We start from the raw sequence: 19,924 nt of genomic DNA on the forward strand, positions 1-19,924 counted from the left end.
TTCAAACCACTATCTAACGATTTTGTATTTAATCAATTATACCACTTTATTCTCGTGAACAGCGCTTTTATGGAAGAGTTGTATTACGGAGATGCCGATCGTAATACTCAAAGAGTTAGTGATTTGTTTCGTATTCGCTATCCTGACAAGAGATCAAGCCACTGTTCGAGACTTCAACAACAACGGAGACATCAACCCCAGGTTCCGTGGAGCGGGTCGTCATAAACTCAACATGGAAGAGACCATACTGGCTTACTTTACTGCGATCCTCAAGCAAGCTTTTAGGCGCAAGTGACGATCTTGGTTTTTCAAGGTAATTCGCGTGGAACACTCTTCGCAATCACCACTTTCATCCGTTTCGAGCTACCCTGCACCAAGCTCTGCACGAAGGAGATACGGAACGTCGATAGAAGATTTACGACAACGAACCATTGCAGACTTCCGAGTTCTCACTACTGATTATATTACACGTTTCGAGAGATGGCCCATCGTGCCGAAGCCTGTTTTTATACGTGAAAAACTGGTGTTTTTCAATGAAACCAACTTTTTTTTTACATTTTCGATTATTATTTAAAACTTTCTCATGTTTCTTCTAGCACTTTATCGCCAAATTGTTTAAAACAAAAATAATAATAAAATGTTAATGTAAGGCGTTCCCAAATTAAAAAATACCCAAAAAATTTCGCAACTCTAACTCGTGTAGTTTTTGAGAAAAATGCCCAGTCTGAGCAATTCCGTACACCCTCTGTGCCTATCTCAGCGTCTTAAGTTTAACTTTTTATATGAATTCGATCATTTTTAGAGTCATAACGTGGTGTTATTAAATATGGGATTTATAATATTTATTTATAAAATTTTAAGCCATAGCACATCCTTTCCTAATTTTATTGTTCTATCATTTCTTTCGACGTCACCACAATTGGGACAGTGAATACGACATCGAAATAATTATTTTTTAAGTGGTTTTGCCGTAAGCTAAAACCGTCAATTTCTTCTAAAAAGTCAAAATCAACTATTGAAGTCAGTAGAAGGAAAGTGAGGGTGTGGCATCGATCCCGGGTTCGGGTTTGGGTTCGGGATCGAAATCCGGGATTTAAGGGATGAAATGGGGGTAAAATCATCGAAAAGTCAATGTATTTAGGGTATTTCTCGCGACGATTTGTTTTCCCGTATATCAACATATTATGTCCAGGCCAACTTGTTCATTTATCTACGCTTATCTCGAAAGATACTTGAACGTATATCTTATCGCGTTTTATCGTACGGAATAAGTTGAAATGATGTAAAAATTGATAACCTAGGCGGCGCGTGCGCAGATTACCCCGGGGGACGCGGTTAATTTGAATTGAAGTGTTTTGACGTCATTGAATATTCGTTGTTAAAGTAGAATGGAAATATTTTTAAACTTCATTTTAATATCATTGTAGTACGCTTGGCACTTGAACCAATCTCACGAGTATTTCTTAAAACGAATATCTCGATCGCGTTTTATCGTACGAAATAAGTGGAAATTATGTAAGTTGTATGAATAATAACCTAGGCAGGAAGATAGCGCGCGCGTGCGCGGATTACCTGGGAGGCGCGGATTGCCCGGGCGCGCGGTTAATTTGAATTTAAAACATGGATTCCCTCTCCGAAATAATTCATATACCCAAAATTGGACCGCAAGTTTTTCTTTTTAGGGGAATCTCTATGGGAGTTTAACATTACAATAAAGCTAATAGGTCCAGTTTGGGGTACTTTTGGTCCGAAATGGGGTACATAGGGCCAAAAATGGTGACTTTGGTCGTTTTAAGGGTACTTTTGGTAATTTGGTCCATTTTTGGGTACATCAGAAAAGCAGTTGGAAAAACGAAGAGCCTATTTTTTCCACCCATCTCCAAACTCCAAAAATGTATTGCTTTAATTTATTTATCCCTTCCGTAGGTATAAAATAAGATAAAAACCACTTACCTATATTTTAATTACGGTAAATTAAAAATACTTAATTAGTGTACTAAGTTACGTTTAAAAGAACCTTTTGTAACAATTCCAATATGTAAATATAGGTAAGAGACAAGGCTACCATCTATAGAAGCGTTTTACAGTTCATTTAAAAATCTATTTTTTTTTTAAATCATTATCTCGTTCGTAATTGCCTTTCTATCTCTTCAATTTTAAAAGTATCCTAATTAATTCTATATTTTTAACATTAACAAGTCTCCAAATTATACCAACTTTTAACCAATTTTCCCCAATTGTACTAATTTTTAACAGAATTTCCTAAATTATTCTAATTTTACCATAAGCCAACTTAATTTCAAAACTATTGTCTATTTATGAAAATTGAGTTTTGTACGTATTTTGAATCGTTTCATTTTTATCCATAAAATGGGTGATTTGTAGGAAATTTATATTATTTTTATTGGCTTTACAATATTTCAAGTTAATTTATAAAATTTATAAATGAGTTTAATTAAATTAATAATTAAGTTTCGTTCGTATATTGAATCGGTATTTATTTATAATATTTTTTTTTCACCTAGATTAATTTTTTATCCCCCACACTCTCGATCTAGCTCCCTACTATACGTGTCCATTTATAATATTAAAATTGAACCGTCATGAATAATCCATATAAACGTAAAAGACGCGGGCGTCTTGAAGTTCAAGTTTCGTTTCCACTGAAATAGAAACAACAAGAGGAAAGGGTCTTTCTGGTGACCTAGCATTTAACATTGCTGGACGTTTTATATTTATTGTGTTCTGTTACTTATAGTCATATGGATTTCCATTCATTCGAGGAAGTTAGTGAAATAGTGGAAGAGTATAATAGGACGTGGTTAGATATGCAAGAAATAAAAGAACATTTGGACGAAATAAAAAAAGCATTTAAAAAAGTGGGAATTGAAGTTAGAAGAAGCTTGTCAAAGGGAAATTGTACTGAGAAATAAAGTTAAAGATATAAAAACAAATACAATTGGATTGAAAATATTGCAAGATAGTTGGAAGGGAGCAGAGAAGTAAAGGGATAATATTGTATGTCATTTATTGGCTTAAGACCTGTTAAATAAAATATGAAATAAAATAAAATATAAAATAAAATATGAAATAAAATAAAATATTTCCCGGGGGACGCGGTTAATTTAAATTTAAGAGTGTTTTGACGTCATGGAATATTCATTGTTAAAGTGGAATGGAAATATTTTTAAACTTCATTTTATTATGTCGAGTGATTCAATACTTTAAAGAGATAAACTGTTATATAAGACGCGTGTGGCATTGGGTAGTGGGGGTTTTTCCGGGAACTTTCCCGCATACGAGCGCGTTTACCTAGTATATTTCCGTATAAGGGCGTTTTCCGCGTAGTTTTTAAGCGAATGAGCACGTTTTTCGACACCGGCGCGTTTTCGCGTAGTTTTCTGCATTGGGGATCTTGTTTCTTGGTATGTTGATGAAAACTCAGAAAAATTTGAGATATACTAATAAAATATTACTCTGATTGACGGGAATTCTCGTCACTGCTTATCGAATGTATAACACCTTTTAAGGAAAATAAATTTTTGAGCCAAGGCTGCCATCTATAGAAGCGTTTTACAGTTCATTGAAAAATCTATTTTTTTTTAAAATCATCATCTCGTTCGTAATTGCCTTTCTATCTCTTCAATTTTAAAAGTATCCTAATTAATTCTATATTTTTAACATTAACAAGTCTCCAAATTATACCAACTTTTAATCAATTTTCCCCAATTGTACTAATTTTTAACAGAATTTCCTAAATTATTCTAATTTTTACCATAAGCCAACTTAATTTCAAAACTATTGTCTATTTATGAAAATTGAGTTTTGTACGTATTTGGAATCGTTTAATTTTTTTTTATCCCTAAAATGGGTGATTTGTAGGAAATTTATATTATTTTTATTGGCTTTACGATATTTCAAGTTAATTTATAAAATTTATAAATGAGTTTAATTAAATTAATAATTAAGTTAAGCTGAACGTTTTATATTTATTGTGTTCTGTTATTTATAGTCATATGGATTTCCATTCATTCGAGGACGTTAGTGAAATAGTGGAAGAGTATAATAGGACGTGGTTAGATATACAAGAAATAAAAGAGCATTTGGACGAAATGGAGAAGCATTTAAAAAAGTGGGAATTGAAGTTAGAAGAAGCTTGTCAAAAGGAAATTGTACTGAGAAATAAAGTTAAAGATATAAAACCAAATACAATTGGTTTGAAAATATTGCAAGATAGTTGGAAGGGAGCAGAGAAGTAAAGGTAATAATATTGTATATCATTGATTGGCTTAAGACCTGTTATATAAAATATAAAATAAAATATGAAATAAAATAAAATATAACATAAAATGAAATAAAATAAAAAAAATATAAAAATATAAAAATATTAAAATTACTAATTTTTAACAGAATTTCCTAAATTATTCTAATTTTTGCCATAAGTCAACTTAATTTTAAAACTATTGTCTATTTACGAAAATTGAGTTTTGTAGATATTTTGAATAGTTTCATTTTTATCCCTGGTTAAAAGTTATTATAATTGGGGATATTTTGTTAAAAGTTAGTATAATTTGCGAGATTCTTTTTAAAAAAACTGCACAGTTTTGGTTATTTTCAAACAAAAATAGAAAATTAAAGCCTGCTTTTTGATTTTGGATACCTCGGAGCTTAATAACAACGCTAATCACTTGCATATTGTAAAAAACAGTAACCTGAGATTAGAATTAAAATTTGCCAAACCGTTACCGGAGCCGATTTCCATTCTAATTTACGCTGAGTTTCTTTAAGTATTTTTTCAATCCTTATACCTATATTTACATATTGGAATTGTTAGAAAAGGTTCTTTTAAACGTAACTTAGTACATTAATTTATTTTGGAAGTTCAAAACGTATTAAGAGCCCTTCAAAGTACTATAAAAGGATTTAATTTACAAACTAAATTAATATTTTCTTCAAACTTTCAATTCGTTATAATTTGAATTTAAATGTAAACATCATGGATTGTAGGTGCGTAATCTACTATTAGACCGAACGGATTTATCCATTTGAAAGAGTTCCTCTTTTGATACCTGCAAAGTATTGAACGATTCTATCTTATTGATTAAAATAGGTCTTAAAATCATATCTATTAGTACAATTACAACATTTGAGAAAGACGCTTTTCCCATTGTGAAAGTGGAATCCAAAATAAGAATCACTTCAATTTAAACGCACTTTAAATTTCAATATAGACTATTTTACCATTCTCGAGTATTTCTTTTTTTCTTTAAAAGCTGAAGAAATATTAGAAACGACATCAGTGATCAAATAATTGTTTCCGAGTATGACAGACGATTTATGATATTAAAGAGTCATTTTTCAAAAGTAAGATTGTTTTCGGGTATTTTTAAAGCTAGCTTAGAAATTACATTATTTTTTATATTTAATTATTTAGTTGTAATGTTAAAGTTTGGTGATGTTGTTAATTCTTAATTAATGGTAGCCTTCACTAGAAACTATTATAAGAATTATATATGAATTTATAACCACGCGTTTATTTACCACTAGTGAATGCAATATCTGTCGAAGAATTGAAGAAAGACGGAATCACGTCATTATTAAGAACTGGTAGCTACTTCTGTATATATTGTGACGGTTCAGTTTTTCATGTTCCAACTGACGGAGGGTTAGCATGGTACTGTGACGGATACTCAATCTGTTTGAAGTATCGTAAAGCTGTTTATTTCCAATCTAAAAGAATTTTGAGTATAAGAATTCCACCAGGTGTATTAAAAGCATTACCACGCATATATTTGTGTTTAAATTGTGATATGTTAGGGACAAAGAGAGCAGCCAGTTCGTCATATTGCGAAGTAACTGGGGGATGTTGTGTATTTCCAAAAATTAAAAAAAAAATAATAGTATGCGTGTTTTTCTAGTATTTTTTCACCTATATTTACGTATTGAAATCTATTTTAACGTATTGAACGTAGAGTCAGAGGCTTTTGCAGTATTTTACTACCTATATTTACATTTTAGAAAGCTATTTAAACGTATTGAACGTAAAGAGTATATATTTGTATATCGGAATGTAATTTAACGTATTCGTATACCCATTTGAAATGAGCTAGTCGAGACCTTTTTTTATTTTCATTAACCATATCACACAAAATATAACAAACGTAACAATGGATCGAGCAAAAATCTGCTTACTAATACAATGGCTAGGAATTAGAATTAGCAAGAGTTAAAATAACTAATTTACAATCGCTTACTAGAAAATGATAAAAAAACTTTTTTTTTGCATGAAAATGTGTACATTTAAATACAAAACAAAACAATTTTTTATATTTATTGATAAATAATTCAAATTAGATTATAAAATAAATTAGTTTCATTTTGTAATAACAATCGTACAATCTCTGGATACTATCGAAGCTATGTAAAAATATTATTAAAATGTTTAATTAATCTATAGTTTTTTTTTAAATCAATATACCTACTTTATAATGTTGTCCTACCACCATATGTATCAACGCTATTCTAAAATAAATCATTTAACATATAGTTATTCTAAAATAAACCATTAAATTAAAATTTAAACTTCTAAATAAAACAATACTTTACCTGGACGTATACTATTTTGCTATTAGATCCACCTATAATCTATAATATAAATTAATCATTTATAAAACCTTTAATTATTTTCATATAAAATATATTATAAGTAAATTACCGCATTGTTGATGTTTAATGATTCACCTTTTTTCGAAGATAAACAAATATAATCTCTTGATGCACCGTAATCAGTCGGTTTTTGTTTATGATTTTTAATTATCTGAATACTGCTTACTGGTGAATCATCTTTTGGATTTTCCAAGTTAATATCTTGATGCATTTTCTTTACATTGGATTCAATAGATTCATTATTACTTCCTATTATCTAAATATAAATAAAATAATTACTTAGTAACTATATAATATGAATACAAAACTATTTTATTTATATAGATTACCGAATTTGTAATAGATGAAGGTGTATCAATTTCTCCAGATAAAGATCGAAGATTATTCGATGCCATTTCACTATAGAAATAATAACTAATATTTAGCTATACTATGAACCTTAGTGTATAATTTCTTTATTCTTTATATTTTATTTTGAAATATATCAAAACTTTTTTAAAACTTTTTATAAGTTACTCACATTTTTTCTATTTTTTTTTACCACAATTAGATAAAAATTATTTTTTATATAGCATTATAACGTACGTACCCTCGTCCAATAAGAAATGTTAACGATGTTTATCAAATCCCCCAACACCCGCAAATCAATTCCGATGGATTTATGTAATTTACTTTTTATTATATTTATATATTTTTTAATTTAATAAATTATTTTATAAAATAAACGATTAACCCTTTGTCAGCAGACACAGGAAATGAACAATTCCTATAAAATACATACATTAAGACAAAGTTAAGAATTATCACCGAGTATTCCTACTTACATTTTAAGATTCCTCGGAGTCACTTCCAATATAATACAGATGGTGAACTTTCGAAATCTGGTCTAACTATTATACGGTTTTCCCTTTTTATACTCTGAAATTATTGATCTTCGATATATTATTTATTAAAATGGGGTTTAAAATTAATTCCATTCTACGTATACGCATTTTGAAGTGTATCGCGTTACGTATATAGGAATTTATCCGGTCCTCATACGGAATCACGTGTACAATTACAATACTTGAGAACGATACGTTTCTCATACTTAAACTTGAAATATTCGTTTAAAAAAAATACTCGTGATATAGATTCAAGTGCCAAGCATATTTAAGTACTACAATGATATTAAAATGAAGTTTAAAAATGTTTCCATTCTACTTTAACAACGAATATTCAATGACGTCAAAACACTCTTAAATTCAAATTAACCGCGTCCTCCGGTATTTTATTTTGAAATATATCAAAACCTTTTCAAAACTTTTTAGAAGTTATTTACATTTTTTCTATTTTTTTTTTACCACAATTAGATAAATATTATTTTTATATAGCATTATAACGTACGTACCCTCGTCCAATAAGAAATGTTAACGATGTTTATCAAATCCCCGAACACCCGCAAATCAATTCCGATGGATTTATGTAATTTACTTTTTATTATATTTATATATATTTTTTTAATTTAATAAATTAATTTATAAAATAAACGATTAACCCTTTGTCAGCAGACACAGGAAATGAACAATTCCTATAAAATACATACATTAAGACAAAGTTAAGACAAAGTTAAGAATTATCACCGAGTATTCCTACTTAAATTTTATTTTATTTCATATTTTATTTTATTTCATATTTTATTTTATTTCATATTTTATTTTATTTCATATTTTATTTTATTTCATATTTTATTTTATTTCATATTTTATTTTATTTCATATTTTATTTTATTTCATATTTTATTTTATTTCATATTTTATTTTATATTTTATTTTATTTCATATTTTATTTAACAGGTCTTAAGCCAATAAATGACATACAATATTATCCCTTTACTTCTCTGCTCCCTTCCAACTATCTTGCAATATTTTCAATCCAATTGTATTTGTTTTTATATCTTTAACTTTATTTCTCAGTACAATTTCCCTTTGACAAGCTTCTTCTAACTTCAATTCCCACTTTTTTAAATGCTTTTTTTATTTCGTCCAAATGTTCTTTTATTTCTTGCATATCTAACCACTATTTCACTAACTTCCTCGAATGAATGGAAATCCATATGACTATAAGTAACAGAACACAATAAATATAAAACGTCCAGCAATGTTAAATGTTAGGTCACCAGAAAGACCCTTTCCTCTTGTTGTTTCTATTTCAGTGGAAACGAAACTTGAACTTCAAGACGCCCGCGTCTTTTACGTTTATATGGATTATTCATGACGGTTCAATTTTGATATTATAAATGGACACGTATAGTAGGGAGCTAGATCGAGAGTGTGGGGGATAAAAAATTAATCTAGGTGAAAAAAAATATTATAAATAAATACCGATTCAATATACGAACGAAACTTAATTATTAATTTAATTAAACTCATTTATAAATTTTATAAATTAACTTGAAATATTGTAAAGCCAATAAAAATAATATAAATTTCCTACAAATCACCCATTTTATGGATAAAAATGAAACGATTCAAAATACGTACAAAACTCAATTTTCATAAATAGACAATAGTTATGAAATTAAGTTGGCTTATGGTAAAATTAGAATAATTTAGGAAATTCTGTTAAAAATTAGTACAATTGGGGAAAATTGGTTAAAAGTTGGTATAATTTGGAGACTTGTTAATGTTAAAAATATAGAATTAATTAGGATACTTTTAAAATTGAAGAGATAGAAAGGCAATTACGAACGAGATAATGATTTAAAAAAAATAGATTTTTAAATGAACTGTAAAACGCTTCTATAGATGGTAGCCTTGTCTCTTACCTATATTTACATATTGGAATTGTTACAAAAGGTTCTTTTAAACGTAACTTAGTACACTAATTAAGTATTTTTAATTTACCGTAATTAAAATATAGGTAAGTGGTTTTTATCTTATTTTATACCTACGGAAGGGATAAATAAATTAAAGCAATACATTTTTGGAGTTTGGAGATGGGTGGAAAAAATAGGCTCTTCGTTTTTCCAACTGCTTTTCTGATGTACCCAAAAATGGACCAAATTACCAAAAGTACCCTTAAAACGACCAAAGTCACCATTTTTGGCCCTATGTACCCCATTTCGGACCAAAAGTACCCCAAACTGGACCTATTAGCTTTATTGTAATGTTAAACTCCCATAGAGATTCCCCTAAAAAGAAAAACTTGCGGTCCAATTTTGGGTATATGAATTATTTCGGAGAGGGAATCCATGTTTTAAATTCAAATTAACCGCGCGCCCGGGCAATCCGCGCCTCCCAGGTAATCCGCGCACGCGCGCGCTATCTTCCTGCCTAGGTTATTAATCATACAACTTACATAATTTCCACTTATTTCGTACGATAAAACGCGATCGAGATATTCGTTTTAAGAAATACTCGTGAGATTGGTTCAAGTGCCAAGCGTACTACAATGATATTAAAATGAAGTTTAAAAATATTTCCATTCTACTTTAACAACGAATATTCAATGACGTCAAAACACTTCAATTCAAATTAACCGCGTCCCCCGGGGTAATCTGCGCACGCGCCGCCTAGGTTATCAATTTTTACATCATTTCAACTTATTCCGTACGATAAAACGCGATAAGATATACGTTCAAGTATCTTTCGAGATAAGCGTAGATAAATGAACAAGTTGGCCTGGACATAATATGTTGATATACGGGAAAACAAATCGTCGCGAGAAATACCCTAAATACATTGACTTTTCGATGATTTTACCCCCATTTCCTCCCTTAAATCCCGGATTTCGATCCCGAACCCAAACCCGAACCCGGGATCGATGCCACACCCTCACTTTCCTTCTACTGAAGTCACTTCGCTTACCAAAATTTCATACAAGAGTGTATTAACTTTCAATCTCAGGCTGCATAAGTTTCCAATCACAGGGTGTGTTAAGCCTCGGTGTACTATATAGACCGTAGAAACTCAGCGACGTTACTCTGACATCGACGGTCATGACGCTTAAGCCTTGTCTCCCTATATAGACCGTAGAAAACATTTTGGTGAGCTTGGAATTGTCGTGTGAGAGAAAAGAATACTTTTAACCGCAGTAGCGTAACTAACTGAAATGGAAGTAAACAGAAACTTCGATCGATAACAAGAAACGAGGACTTTGATAGAATCAATTCCTTACGCAGTCGAATAGAAAACAATAATGTCGCACCCACAGACTAACTTTACTAATTCAAATATTAAAATTGCCTTTTTTAAGGTTGGCTTTTAAAATTTCAAATGAAAAGTGCATGAAAATAATCAATACAATATATTTTTATTGAACGGTAGACTTTCTTGTTGCAAACCGAAACCGATGAAAGAATCGTCAATGGAACTGTTGAGGAGATCATTACACACAGCGGATTCGAATCAAAACTACTCAAGGCTCTCTCCACTACTCTTAATTTCACGTAAGTTCAAATTAAAAAAGATTTTGGCTATAGTAAAAATAAAATAGATTTTAAACTTTCCATACACAATTGTTTTAGATAATTTAAGTAATTCCCTGATAAAAATTGAGATCAATTGAAAAGTAAACAACTGTCCGTAACCTTTTTTAAGAGGTACTCTGTTACTCTTCATTTTGAAAACCAACCAGACCTTCTGTCGCGCTTAGCGTCAGAAAAAGGTTTAAGAAACAAAATTAATGGTTTGACTATTGAAGTTGATGAAAAACTGTTTTTTTTTAAACAGAAACAAAAGAAATCATAAGAAATATTTATTAATTATACATACTTTCTTCTTTTGAAATTTTCGATTATTATAATTTCTTAACATGAAATTCTTAAAAATGCCTACTTTTCTTACAAAGCGCACCGATTGACTTGATACACAGTATTGCCTGGTGTAAAATTCTGGCCAAAATCGATGCTACAAAAATTATTTCTATGAAAAATTATTAATTTATGGCGCGATATTTTTACGAACAATTTGGCGACTGCTGGCAAACGTTTCACAAAGACATTGATTTTTTTTTGCTTTCGTAAGAAAAGTGAAATTTTTACTTTATATTTGCTAAGTAAGTATAAACGTAGTTCATTTTTAATATTCCAAAACTTGTTAATGTTCTCAAAGCACTTGTTAGGGTTAACGAAGTATATTGGGGGGGGGGGGGTCAAATACACCAAGATTTTTACGTTTTTAGGAGATGTACTAAGCTAAATTGAGGAAACAACTGTTGAAAAAATGGGTGAACAATTTTCCTGAACCGGTGCAGCGGTTAGCTAGTTAGCTTCTCTTTGCCCTGGTTATTAGGTTTGGCCTCCGTATTTCTAGGTTTTTACTTAACAATAACTTGAGGTTAACGGTAATAGTGACGGAAGGTACCTGTTGGCGAACCAGATTGCTTTGGATGGGTTCTTTAGTCAGATAAATAAACTAACCGTCCGTATTGTAGGCAAATGGATACTACCGCCATTAACAATTAAATACTGTATTGTGCCCTTGCTAAAGATTAGTGGTTGTGTTTTTATCACTTGTACCTAAAAGGTTTTCCCATGCCCTTAGTTGGAAAAGTTTAATTTAACAGTAATTTCATTAGATACATCCTTTACGAAACTAAATCGGGATTTGGTGCATTTTTACCCAACAAAACATGGACAGGTGTGGTGGGTCGACTGACAACCAAGGTAACGCTCCTTTTCTTGTATAATTGTTGAAATACCGAACTTATCCTTTTATAAATTAGGAAATGGATGTTGGGATATCGTGTTTAGTAGACTCTTATCAGAGGAGAACCGTCATCGATTTTAGCAGTTCATACTATGACGAAACTTTGAATTTTTTCATAGGACCCCAAACGCCATCAAGAAACACAATAGTGTTTTTCCTTAGTCCTTTTCAAATCACAGTAAGTCGAACAATCAACCTTTGAATAAGGTTTGAAAAGTCACTGGAGTAATTGACCATAAATCCAATTCAATTTCTTTATACAAGATATCATTTAAAAAAATCCCCTGTGTATTAAATATTTAATTAACCGTCAAAATTGAAAGGTTGACCTCACAGAAAAAAACTTTAAATCATAATTTAAAAATTCCATCAAAAATACATCAAATTATTCGATGACTGCGGACGGTGGGATTTGTAGATATTTGGATAAACATATTTATTTCAAACATATATTTTACTATTAAAACAATGTTACAACCAAGGCTTTATCGTACACTTTGAAAAACTATTATCTTTAAACATTTAAAATTCGCGTAGAAGAGAAAATGTACGTTATTACTTTGCTGTAGACTTTTTTGTTTTTGGTTTTCCAGAAATTATATTATAAAGTCTGATTTCATGTATTTTCTACGCAGTAATAAGTTTTGAAAAAAAAAACAATATGAACCAAGTGCTTAACAATAAAACCGTTTTAGGTAGATAAATAATTAAATTTAAGAGATGTTTAATACTTCTGTTTTACTAATGGATCAATTTCCTTAGCCATTCAATCCAGAAATAATGAAACACATTTCTTTTGAAATGCTTTCTCTTTAATATACAGGGTTATTTTGTTTTTTTGCAAAAATGTTTTTTTTCGACAACTTTGTTTTCTAGAATTTTTAAACTTTCATTGATTTCGGAAATGGTTTTCACGTTTTTTGGAATCTTCGATTTCCACCACTAGGTGCTGGAATAAATTTATCTATGAGAAACTTGAAGAGCGTAATCGCAAACGTAAAAATATCGTTCGTTGGAAAACAATTGACGAATTTTTCACTGAAAACACTCGATTTGGAAATGTGACAATTTTGCAAGCTAAAGTATTTCGTCCTATAATTTCTAGAATTTAAATTTTCGTTTGTTGGGAACAAGTATTTTGTTTTAAAGTACGTATGTTGGATAAGTATTATAATTTCCAAAAACCAACAGTTTATATAACCAAATACAAAAAAAACCTTTAACTAAATACAAAACCTGATTTTTAACATTGGTTCGAACACTCCATCGTCGGTTGCGACGCTAGCTTGGATGCGAACAATCATGTCAAAATCACGTTGAACCATTTCTGAGAATAAAAAATACATTGTTGGTTTTGTTTTAAGCTTTTGAATCTATTAATAATTGAAATTTTCTGATTTTGGCAAATACAATACGTTGAAATAGGTTTTAATTTCTACTTATAGACCTAGAATAAGAAAAATGCATAGTGAAGTCGATAGCTAACTAGACCTAATGTCTAAAGTTCAGTTAAAACCGCACATTTATTTAGTATAAAACTCGAATGCATTCGGTGATTTACATCATTATTTGAATTAATATTTATAATAATGCCTCAATATTCTAGAGCGGATCGTACGGAAATAGATGCTATTTAGTACGGAGAAGGTGTTAGAAATCTTAGATGAGTGAGTGAGATCTTCGAACAACGACACCCGAATAGAACTGTAGTAAGGCGAGCTGTAAATTACTTTCAGCAGCTTGGTCATGTAGAACCCAGATTTCGTAGATTTGGTCAAAGTAATTTCGACTATGAGGACACAGTGTTAGCATATTTTCTTACCTACCCGCATAACAGTTGTGCCGCGGCAATTGCGGATTTGACTTGAAGTAAATCACTCATTTGGAAAATATTACGTAGACATCTGAACCATCCGTAAAGAGCTACGCTTTGATGTACACAGAGGCTATAGATGGAGACGTTCAAAGAAGGCTGGTTTTTTGCAACTGTCTTCTTAATTCTGTGGATAATGATCCTTAATTTATCCGCAAAGTTTTATTATCCGCTAAATGTTCATTGCTAAGAGATGGGCCTTTCAATTTCCAAAATTAACAATTTTGTCAAGACGAAAATCCACACTGAAAATTTCAACATCGTCACCAATTTCAATTTGGACGCATAAATGCTTAAATGTTTGGATTGGTCTTCTAAGATACCTTCTCATTCGTCCAGTATTTTGGCCTCAAAATCTCAATGGACAGAGTTATTTACATTTCTTACAAAACCAACTAGTGGAGGAGCTAGAACAACTTCCATTAGCACAACGAGAAAGGCTGTGAATTCAACAAGACTTTGCCCCACCTTATTACCTAGAGACGTGAAATACTATCTAAAACAATGAATTTCCACTACGATGGATAGGGAGAAACGGTCCGGTACAATGGGCAGCAAGGTCACCAGATCTGACGCCATTAGACTTTTTTCTTTGAAGCTTCAGTAAAGACAGAGTATACGCCACTCCCCTTGAAACGCTCGAAGAATTACGTCAACTAATTATTAACGCTTGGCGGAAAGTAACACCGGAAATGGTTCAACGTGCGTTAGACAACATGATTGTTCGCGTCCATGCTTGCATCGCAACCGACAGTGGAGTGTTCGAAATAGTTTTAAAAATTTTGTTCGTACTCGGTTAAATTCTAATACTTTTCCAAACGGATCCTAGTTTTTCCAACAAACGAAAATTTAAATTGTGGAAATTAAAGAACGAAATATCTCAACTTGCCCCAACTTGTTACATTTACAAATATATCGGCTTTCCTCTTTTAAGGGTAAAGTTCCCTCTCTGGCCTAAAATGAAATTGGCACAAGCGTAGCGTCAAAATTTCCAATTTCTAGAACACAAATTTTCGAAAAAAAAAATATTTTCAAGCAAAATATGGCTATTTAAATATAGGTACACTAAACAATATTATTACAAAATGGTTTTATATTTCTCAGGTGTGGCTGGTGTTCCTAGCGTTTATCATAATAATTTTATTATTGTTGCGAGAATTAACTGTCGATCTAATTCAAAGCAATTCGTGGGCGATTTGGTACGTCATCGGTATTGTAACTCGCCAAAGTAAGAGAAATTGAAATACCACATATGTCTTTTCTCTCAAATAATAAAGACTGATTCCACAGCCACATGCTTTAGTTCTTCCAGTAGAGGTTAACTATTTCTTAATGCCAAAATTACAGCTTTCACAGTTACAGACGCTTAATTACCCATACATCTTTGTTCTGTGCCATCGTTGCAAGAAAGACCTTCGCGCTGTCCCTAATAAACTCGCCGTCTTTAAATTGTGGTATCCATTTATAACTGTGAGGAAATATTCAAAGTGTTTCAGTTAAGTATGCACAAATTGACAGGCGTGTTTTTTGGGTAACAAGGAGTGAAAAAGATCCTAAGAAACGATTTCCTAAATTGAATCTTATCCGAGTAATTTACCGTCAGTAATTGTCCTCGAAAACGTCTATAATTCCTTGGACCCAATGGTTTCCTTTTACTAAGAATTGGTTCTTACCTTTTTTGATAAAAAACCTAACTAGTATCAAAAGTGTATTATTAAAATGTAAGAAGTAAGCTTCGTGTAGAAATAAGTTTTAACTATAACAACGTGTTTCTAAGTGACAACGCCTATTAAAAAAGGATTTTTTTAATTTCGTTTTTTTTAATCTAATGCCATAAGTAAGTACCAATTTAACACATTGTGAGCCTTATACAGGGTCTTTTTTTTTGCTCGGAAAAGTGTTTTTTTTTTCAAAAACTATTTATAGTACCGATTTCAAATTTGGAAGGTCAATTCTCTATACCGGGGGACATCAGTTTGAGAAATTTGAGCGTTTTCGGTAATGTTTTTCACCAATTTTGAAAAATTATTTTTCGACCACTAGGTGCGAGATAAAAAAATTCTATTATAAAGTTGTAGGCCGTCATCGAAAACCCTTAAAAATTGTTCACTCGACGAAAAACAATTTATTTATCAGTGAAAATTCGAACTTGAAAAATTTACAAGTTGGTGAAGCCAAATTACGATTGTTTGAAACGATAATTGAAACCGAATTACCTAATCCAGTTGAAACTTTGGTTAAAAAAACGACCGGATTTAAAAAACACGAGGCTATAGGTCAATCCTAAACATGCATTGGGTATTTAAAGGAAAACTTTGGGAGATTATTATCAGTGTTTGATAATATTTCGAACAATGCCTCGTTATTCAGTAGCTGAGCGTACCGAGATAGTTGCCATTTACTATGGAGAAGCAGCGCAAAACCTTAGAAGAGTGACTGAAATCTTCGCAGAAAGACATCCAAATGGAGCACCATCTGTAAATACAGTAAGACGAGCAATTCACGATTTCAATCAATTTGGTAACTTGCAACCTAGGTTTCGCGGATTGGGTCAACCGGATTTAGACTTCGAGAACAATGTACTCGCGTACTTTGTGGCATATCCTCGTCACAGTTGCGCTAACGCCGCTGCTGATTTGGGTTGTTCTGCAAATCGTGTGTGGAAAATTCTTCGTAAGAATCGCTATCACCCATACAGAGCTACGCTCCACCAAGGACTAATTGACGGAGACCATCAAAGACGTTATGAATTTAGCAACTGGTTACTAAATGCTGTCCAAGAAGATAGACAATTTTTGCGCCATGTTTTGTTCTCCGACGAAGCGTCATTTTCTAGAGATGGGCCCTTTAATCATCAAAACAGCCATCTTTGGTCTGAGATCAACCCACATTGGGGTTTTGAATATCATCACCAGGTTCAATTTGAACGGGTCAATGTTTGGGTTGGACTTGTTGGAAACCGTTTGATTGGTCCCTTTTTCCTGCCGACGAACCTCAACGGCCAAAGGTATTTACATTTTCTACAGAACGAACTGAGTGACGCAATCGACGACCTTCCATTGGCTGAAAGACGTCAGTTGTGGTTTCAGCAAGATGGCGCCCCTCCACATTTTTCCCGGCAAGTAACTGAGCACCTCAACAACGAGTTTCCTGAAAGGTGGATAGGGAGAAATGGTCCAGTGCATTGGCCAGCAAGGTCACCTGACCTAACACCGCTGGATTATTTTCTCTGGGGATTCGTTAAAGCAAAGGTATACGCCACGCCCATTGAAACTAGGGAGGAACTCATTAGACGAATAATCAGTGCTTGCCGAGACGTCACACCAGAAATGGTAGAGAAAGCGTTTGAGAACTTAATTGTCCGCGCACAAACCTGTGTTGCAGCCAATGGTGATATTATTGAAAATGTTTTGTAAAAATTTATGTGAATAAAATATCTGCATTTAAAAACCAAACGTGTACATTTTTTCAAGTGTGAAAACTCTACTACGTTTGTATTAGACTTGTTCCCTTTTCAATTATCGTTTCAAACAATCGTAATTTGGCTTCACCAACTTGTAAATTTTTCAAGCTCGAATTTTCACTGATAAATAAGTTGTTTTTCGTCGAGTGAACAATTTTTAAGGGTTTTCGATGACGGCCTACAACTTTATAATAGAAATCTTTTATCTCGCACCTAGTGGTCGAAAAATAATTTTTCAAAAAAACACTTTTCCGAGCAAAAAAAAAGACCCTGTATATCACATCTCCATGCTTTTTTTCAGAATGCTAGTACACTGAATGTAGTTGGCTGGTGTAATTAATGGTCTTATTAAAAAGTCACCCACAAACAAATGTTTTTAGTATACAAGTTTAGTCTACAACACCTGTTCTAATAGTATTTTTGAACGGGTACGAGGCTCGAATTTCAATAAAATAAATCCACATTTCGTATCTTAAACCCGCTATGCTATGGCGTACTTCACGAATGCAGAATACGCCGATATGCATCTTAAGTATGGACTCGCTCAGGGAAATGTGGTAGAAGCGCGGCGCTTGTATCAGGAGCACTTTCCTCAAAGACGGCTACCAAATCGACAAACATTCAAGGCGGTTGTCAGACGCTTAAAATAAACTGGAAAAATACAACCCACGGGAAACGGGGCATGCTACTTCAAAAGGAGACGTTCCAGAAGACTTACTATCTTCGAAGATATTCCTACGACAAGTATGAGGCACGTTGGACGTCAATTGCGAGTTGATAATGTTCTTGCCTGGCGTATCCTTTGAGAAAACCGGTACCACTCACTCCATTTACAAAAGGTTCAATCTTTAATTGAGGCTGATTATCAAACATGAAGTGAATTTTGTCAGTGGTTTCAGGGGCAGACTAACGGTGTCACGTACGCTCCTAGTTTCTGATGGAGATAATTTTTCCAGTGACGGAATCTTCAATTTACATAATCGCCATGAGTGTCAGCAAGAAACTCCGCACACTTATACCGTTAGGTCACATCAAGTGCACTTTTGTCTCAACGTCGGGTGCGAAATTCTTAGCAACCATTTAATTTGACCTTATTTTCTCAACTTCAATATTATAACTGCTGAGTAGTACTAAACCTTTATACAAAACACTTTACCAGAGCTACTCAAAGACTTACCGTTAGCAGTAAGAAAACGAATATGGTTTATGCACGACCAAGCACCCCCTCAGGGTTAGAGCTCATCTTGATTCCGAGCTTCCGTAGAGGTGGATAGGTCAAGGCGAAACTCTTGCATGGTCAGCCTGATCTCTTGATTTGAACCGATGTGATTTCTACCTTTGCAACCATATTAAGGACTTGGTATACAAGACTGAAGTTATAGACGTTAAAGTCCTACGTAAACGGATAATTGACAGCTGCGACACAATCAGAAACACGTCTGAAATATTTCGTCGTGTTCGAGAAGCTTCCCGAAGATGCGTCAAAGCTTGCCCTACCTGCCAATGGGGGCCATTTTGAAAAGCCTTTGTAAATACAATGATCAATGTAATATTGTTATGTAACAGTACATGTAAACTCTGAGAAACCATAAAACAAAGAATGGAATTTTTTACTATGTCGCTTGATAATTTAAATCATCTTTTCATTATGGTAAATTGTAACGATAGCGTACTTCTAGATGCGAACGCTTAGTTAGCTTTTGCTACTATAAATTTTTATTCACTTATCTTATAAGACGTTTTACTCCTTGTATTCAAAGAACACGAATTTCTACCATTTCGCAACTTCAAGTTCTGGGGACATTTAAAAAAATTGGTACACATGACGGAAGTCCGCAACATTGAAGACCTATGACAACGCAATATTGATCGCTGTGAAACTATTAGCGACCAAAATGGGTCTAGATCGCAATGGTGCCGAATCGTATAAGGGGTCTAATTACGTCAAGCTTCCACAGTGCATTAAATTACACCTCCGACGAGTAGTTTTCGTTCGCGTATTCGTAACACGCCTCGAATCTTCGAACGGATTCAAGAATGTTTTGTGTGTGCCCCAGGTTATCATTTTGTACATTTTTTGAAATTCAGTTAAATTTCTATTTATGGCATTTGAAAAAAAAAACGAAATTCAAAAAGTAACTTTCTTTAATTGACGTGGTCACTTTGAAACACCTTGGTATTGTTCATTTCTACACGAAGAATACTTCTTTAAATTACCAACGAACTTTTGAT

General features: G+C 32.5%; 1 protein-coding gene across 1 annotated transcript in view; it reads left to right on the plus strand.

Annotated features, from left to right (window-relative positions):
* LOC149949714 (uncharacterized) overlaps positions 1 to 19,924 on the plus strand; it is a 39,845-nt gene that overhangs the window by 17,607 nt on the left and 2,314 nt on the right. Inside the window, exons 2-4 of the mRNA XM_090169277.1 lie at positions 12,226 to 12,313; positions 12,373 to 12,534; positions 15,334 to 15,457. Coding sequence (XP_090025403.1) covers positions 12,376 to 12,534; positions 15,334 to 15,457 — 283 coding nt within the window. The 5' untranslated portion in view covers positions 12,226 to 12,313; positions 12,373 to 12,375. The remainder of the gene's footprint in view (positions 1 to 12,225; positions 12,314 to 12,372; positions 12,535 to 15,333; positions 15,458 to 19,924) is intronic.

Source organism: Leiobunum rupestre, chromosome 3, assembly GCF_980474605.1.
Source record: "Leiobunum rupestre chromosome 3, qqLeiRupe1.1.hap1, whole genome shotgun sequence".
NCBI lineage: Eukaryota > Metazoa > Arthropoda > Arachnida > Opiliones > Sclerosomatidae > Leiobunum > Leiobunum rupestre.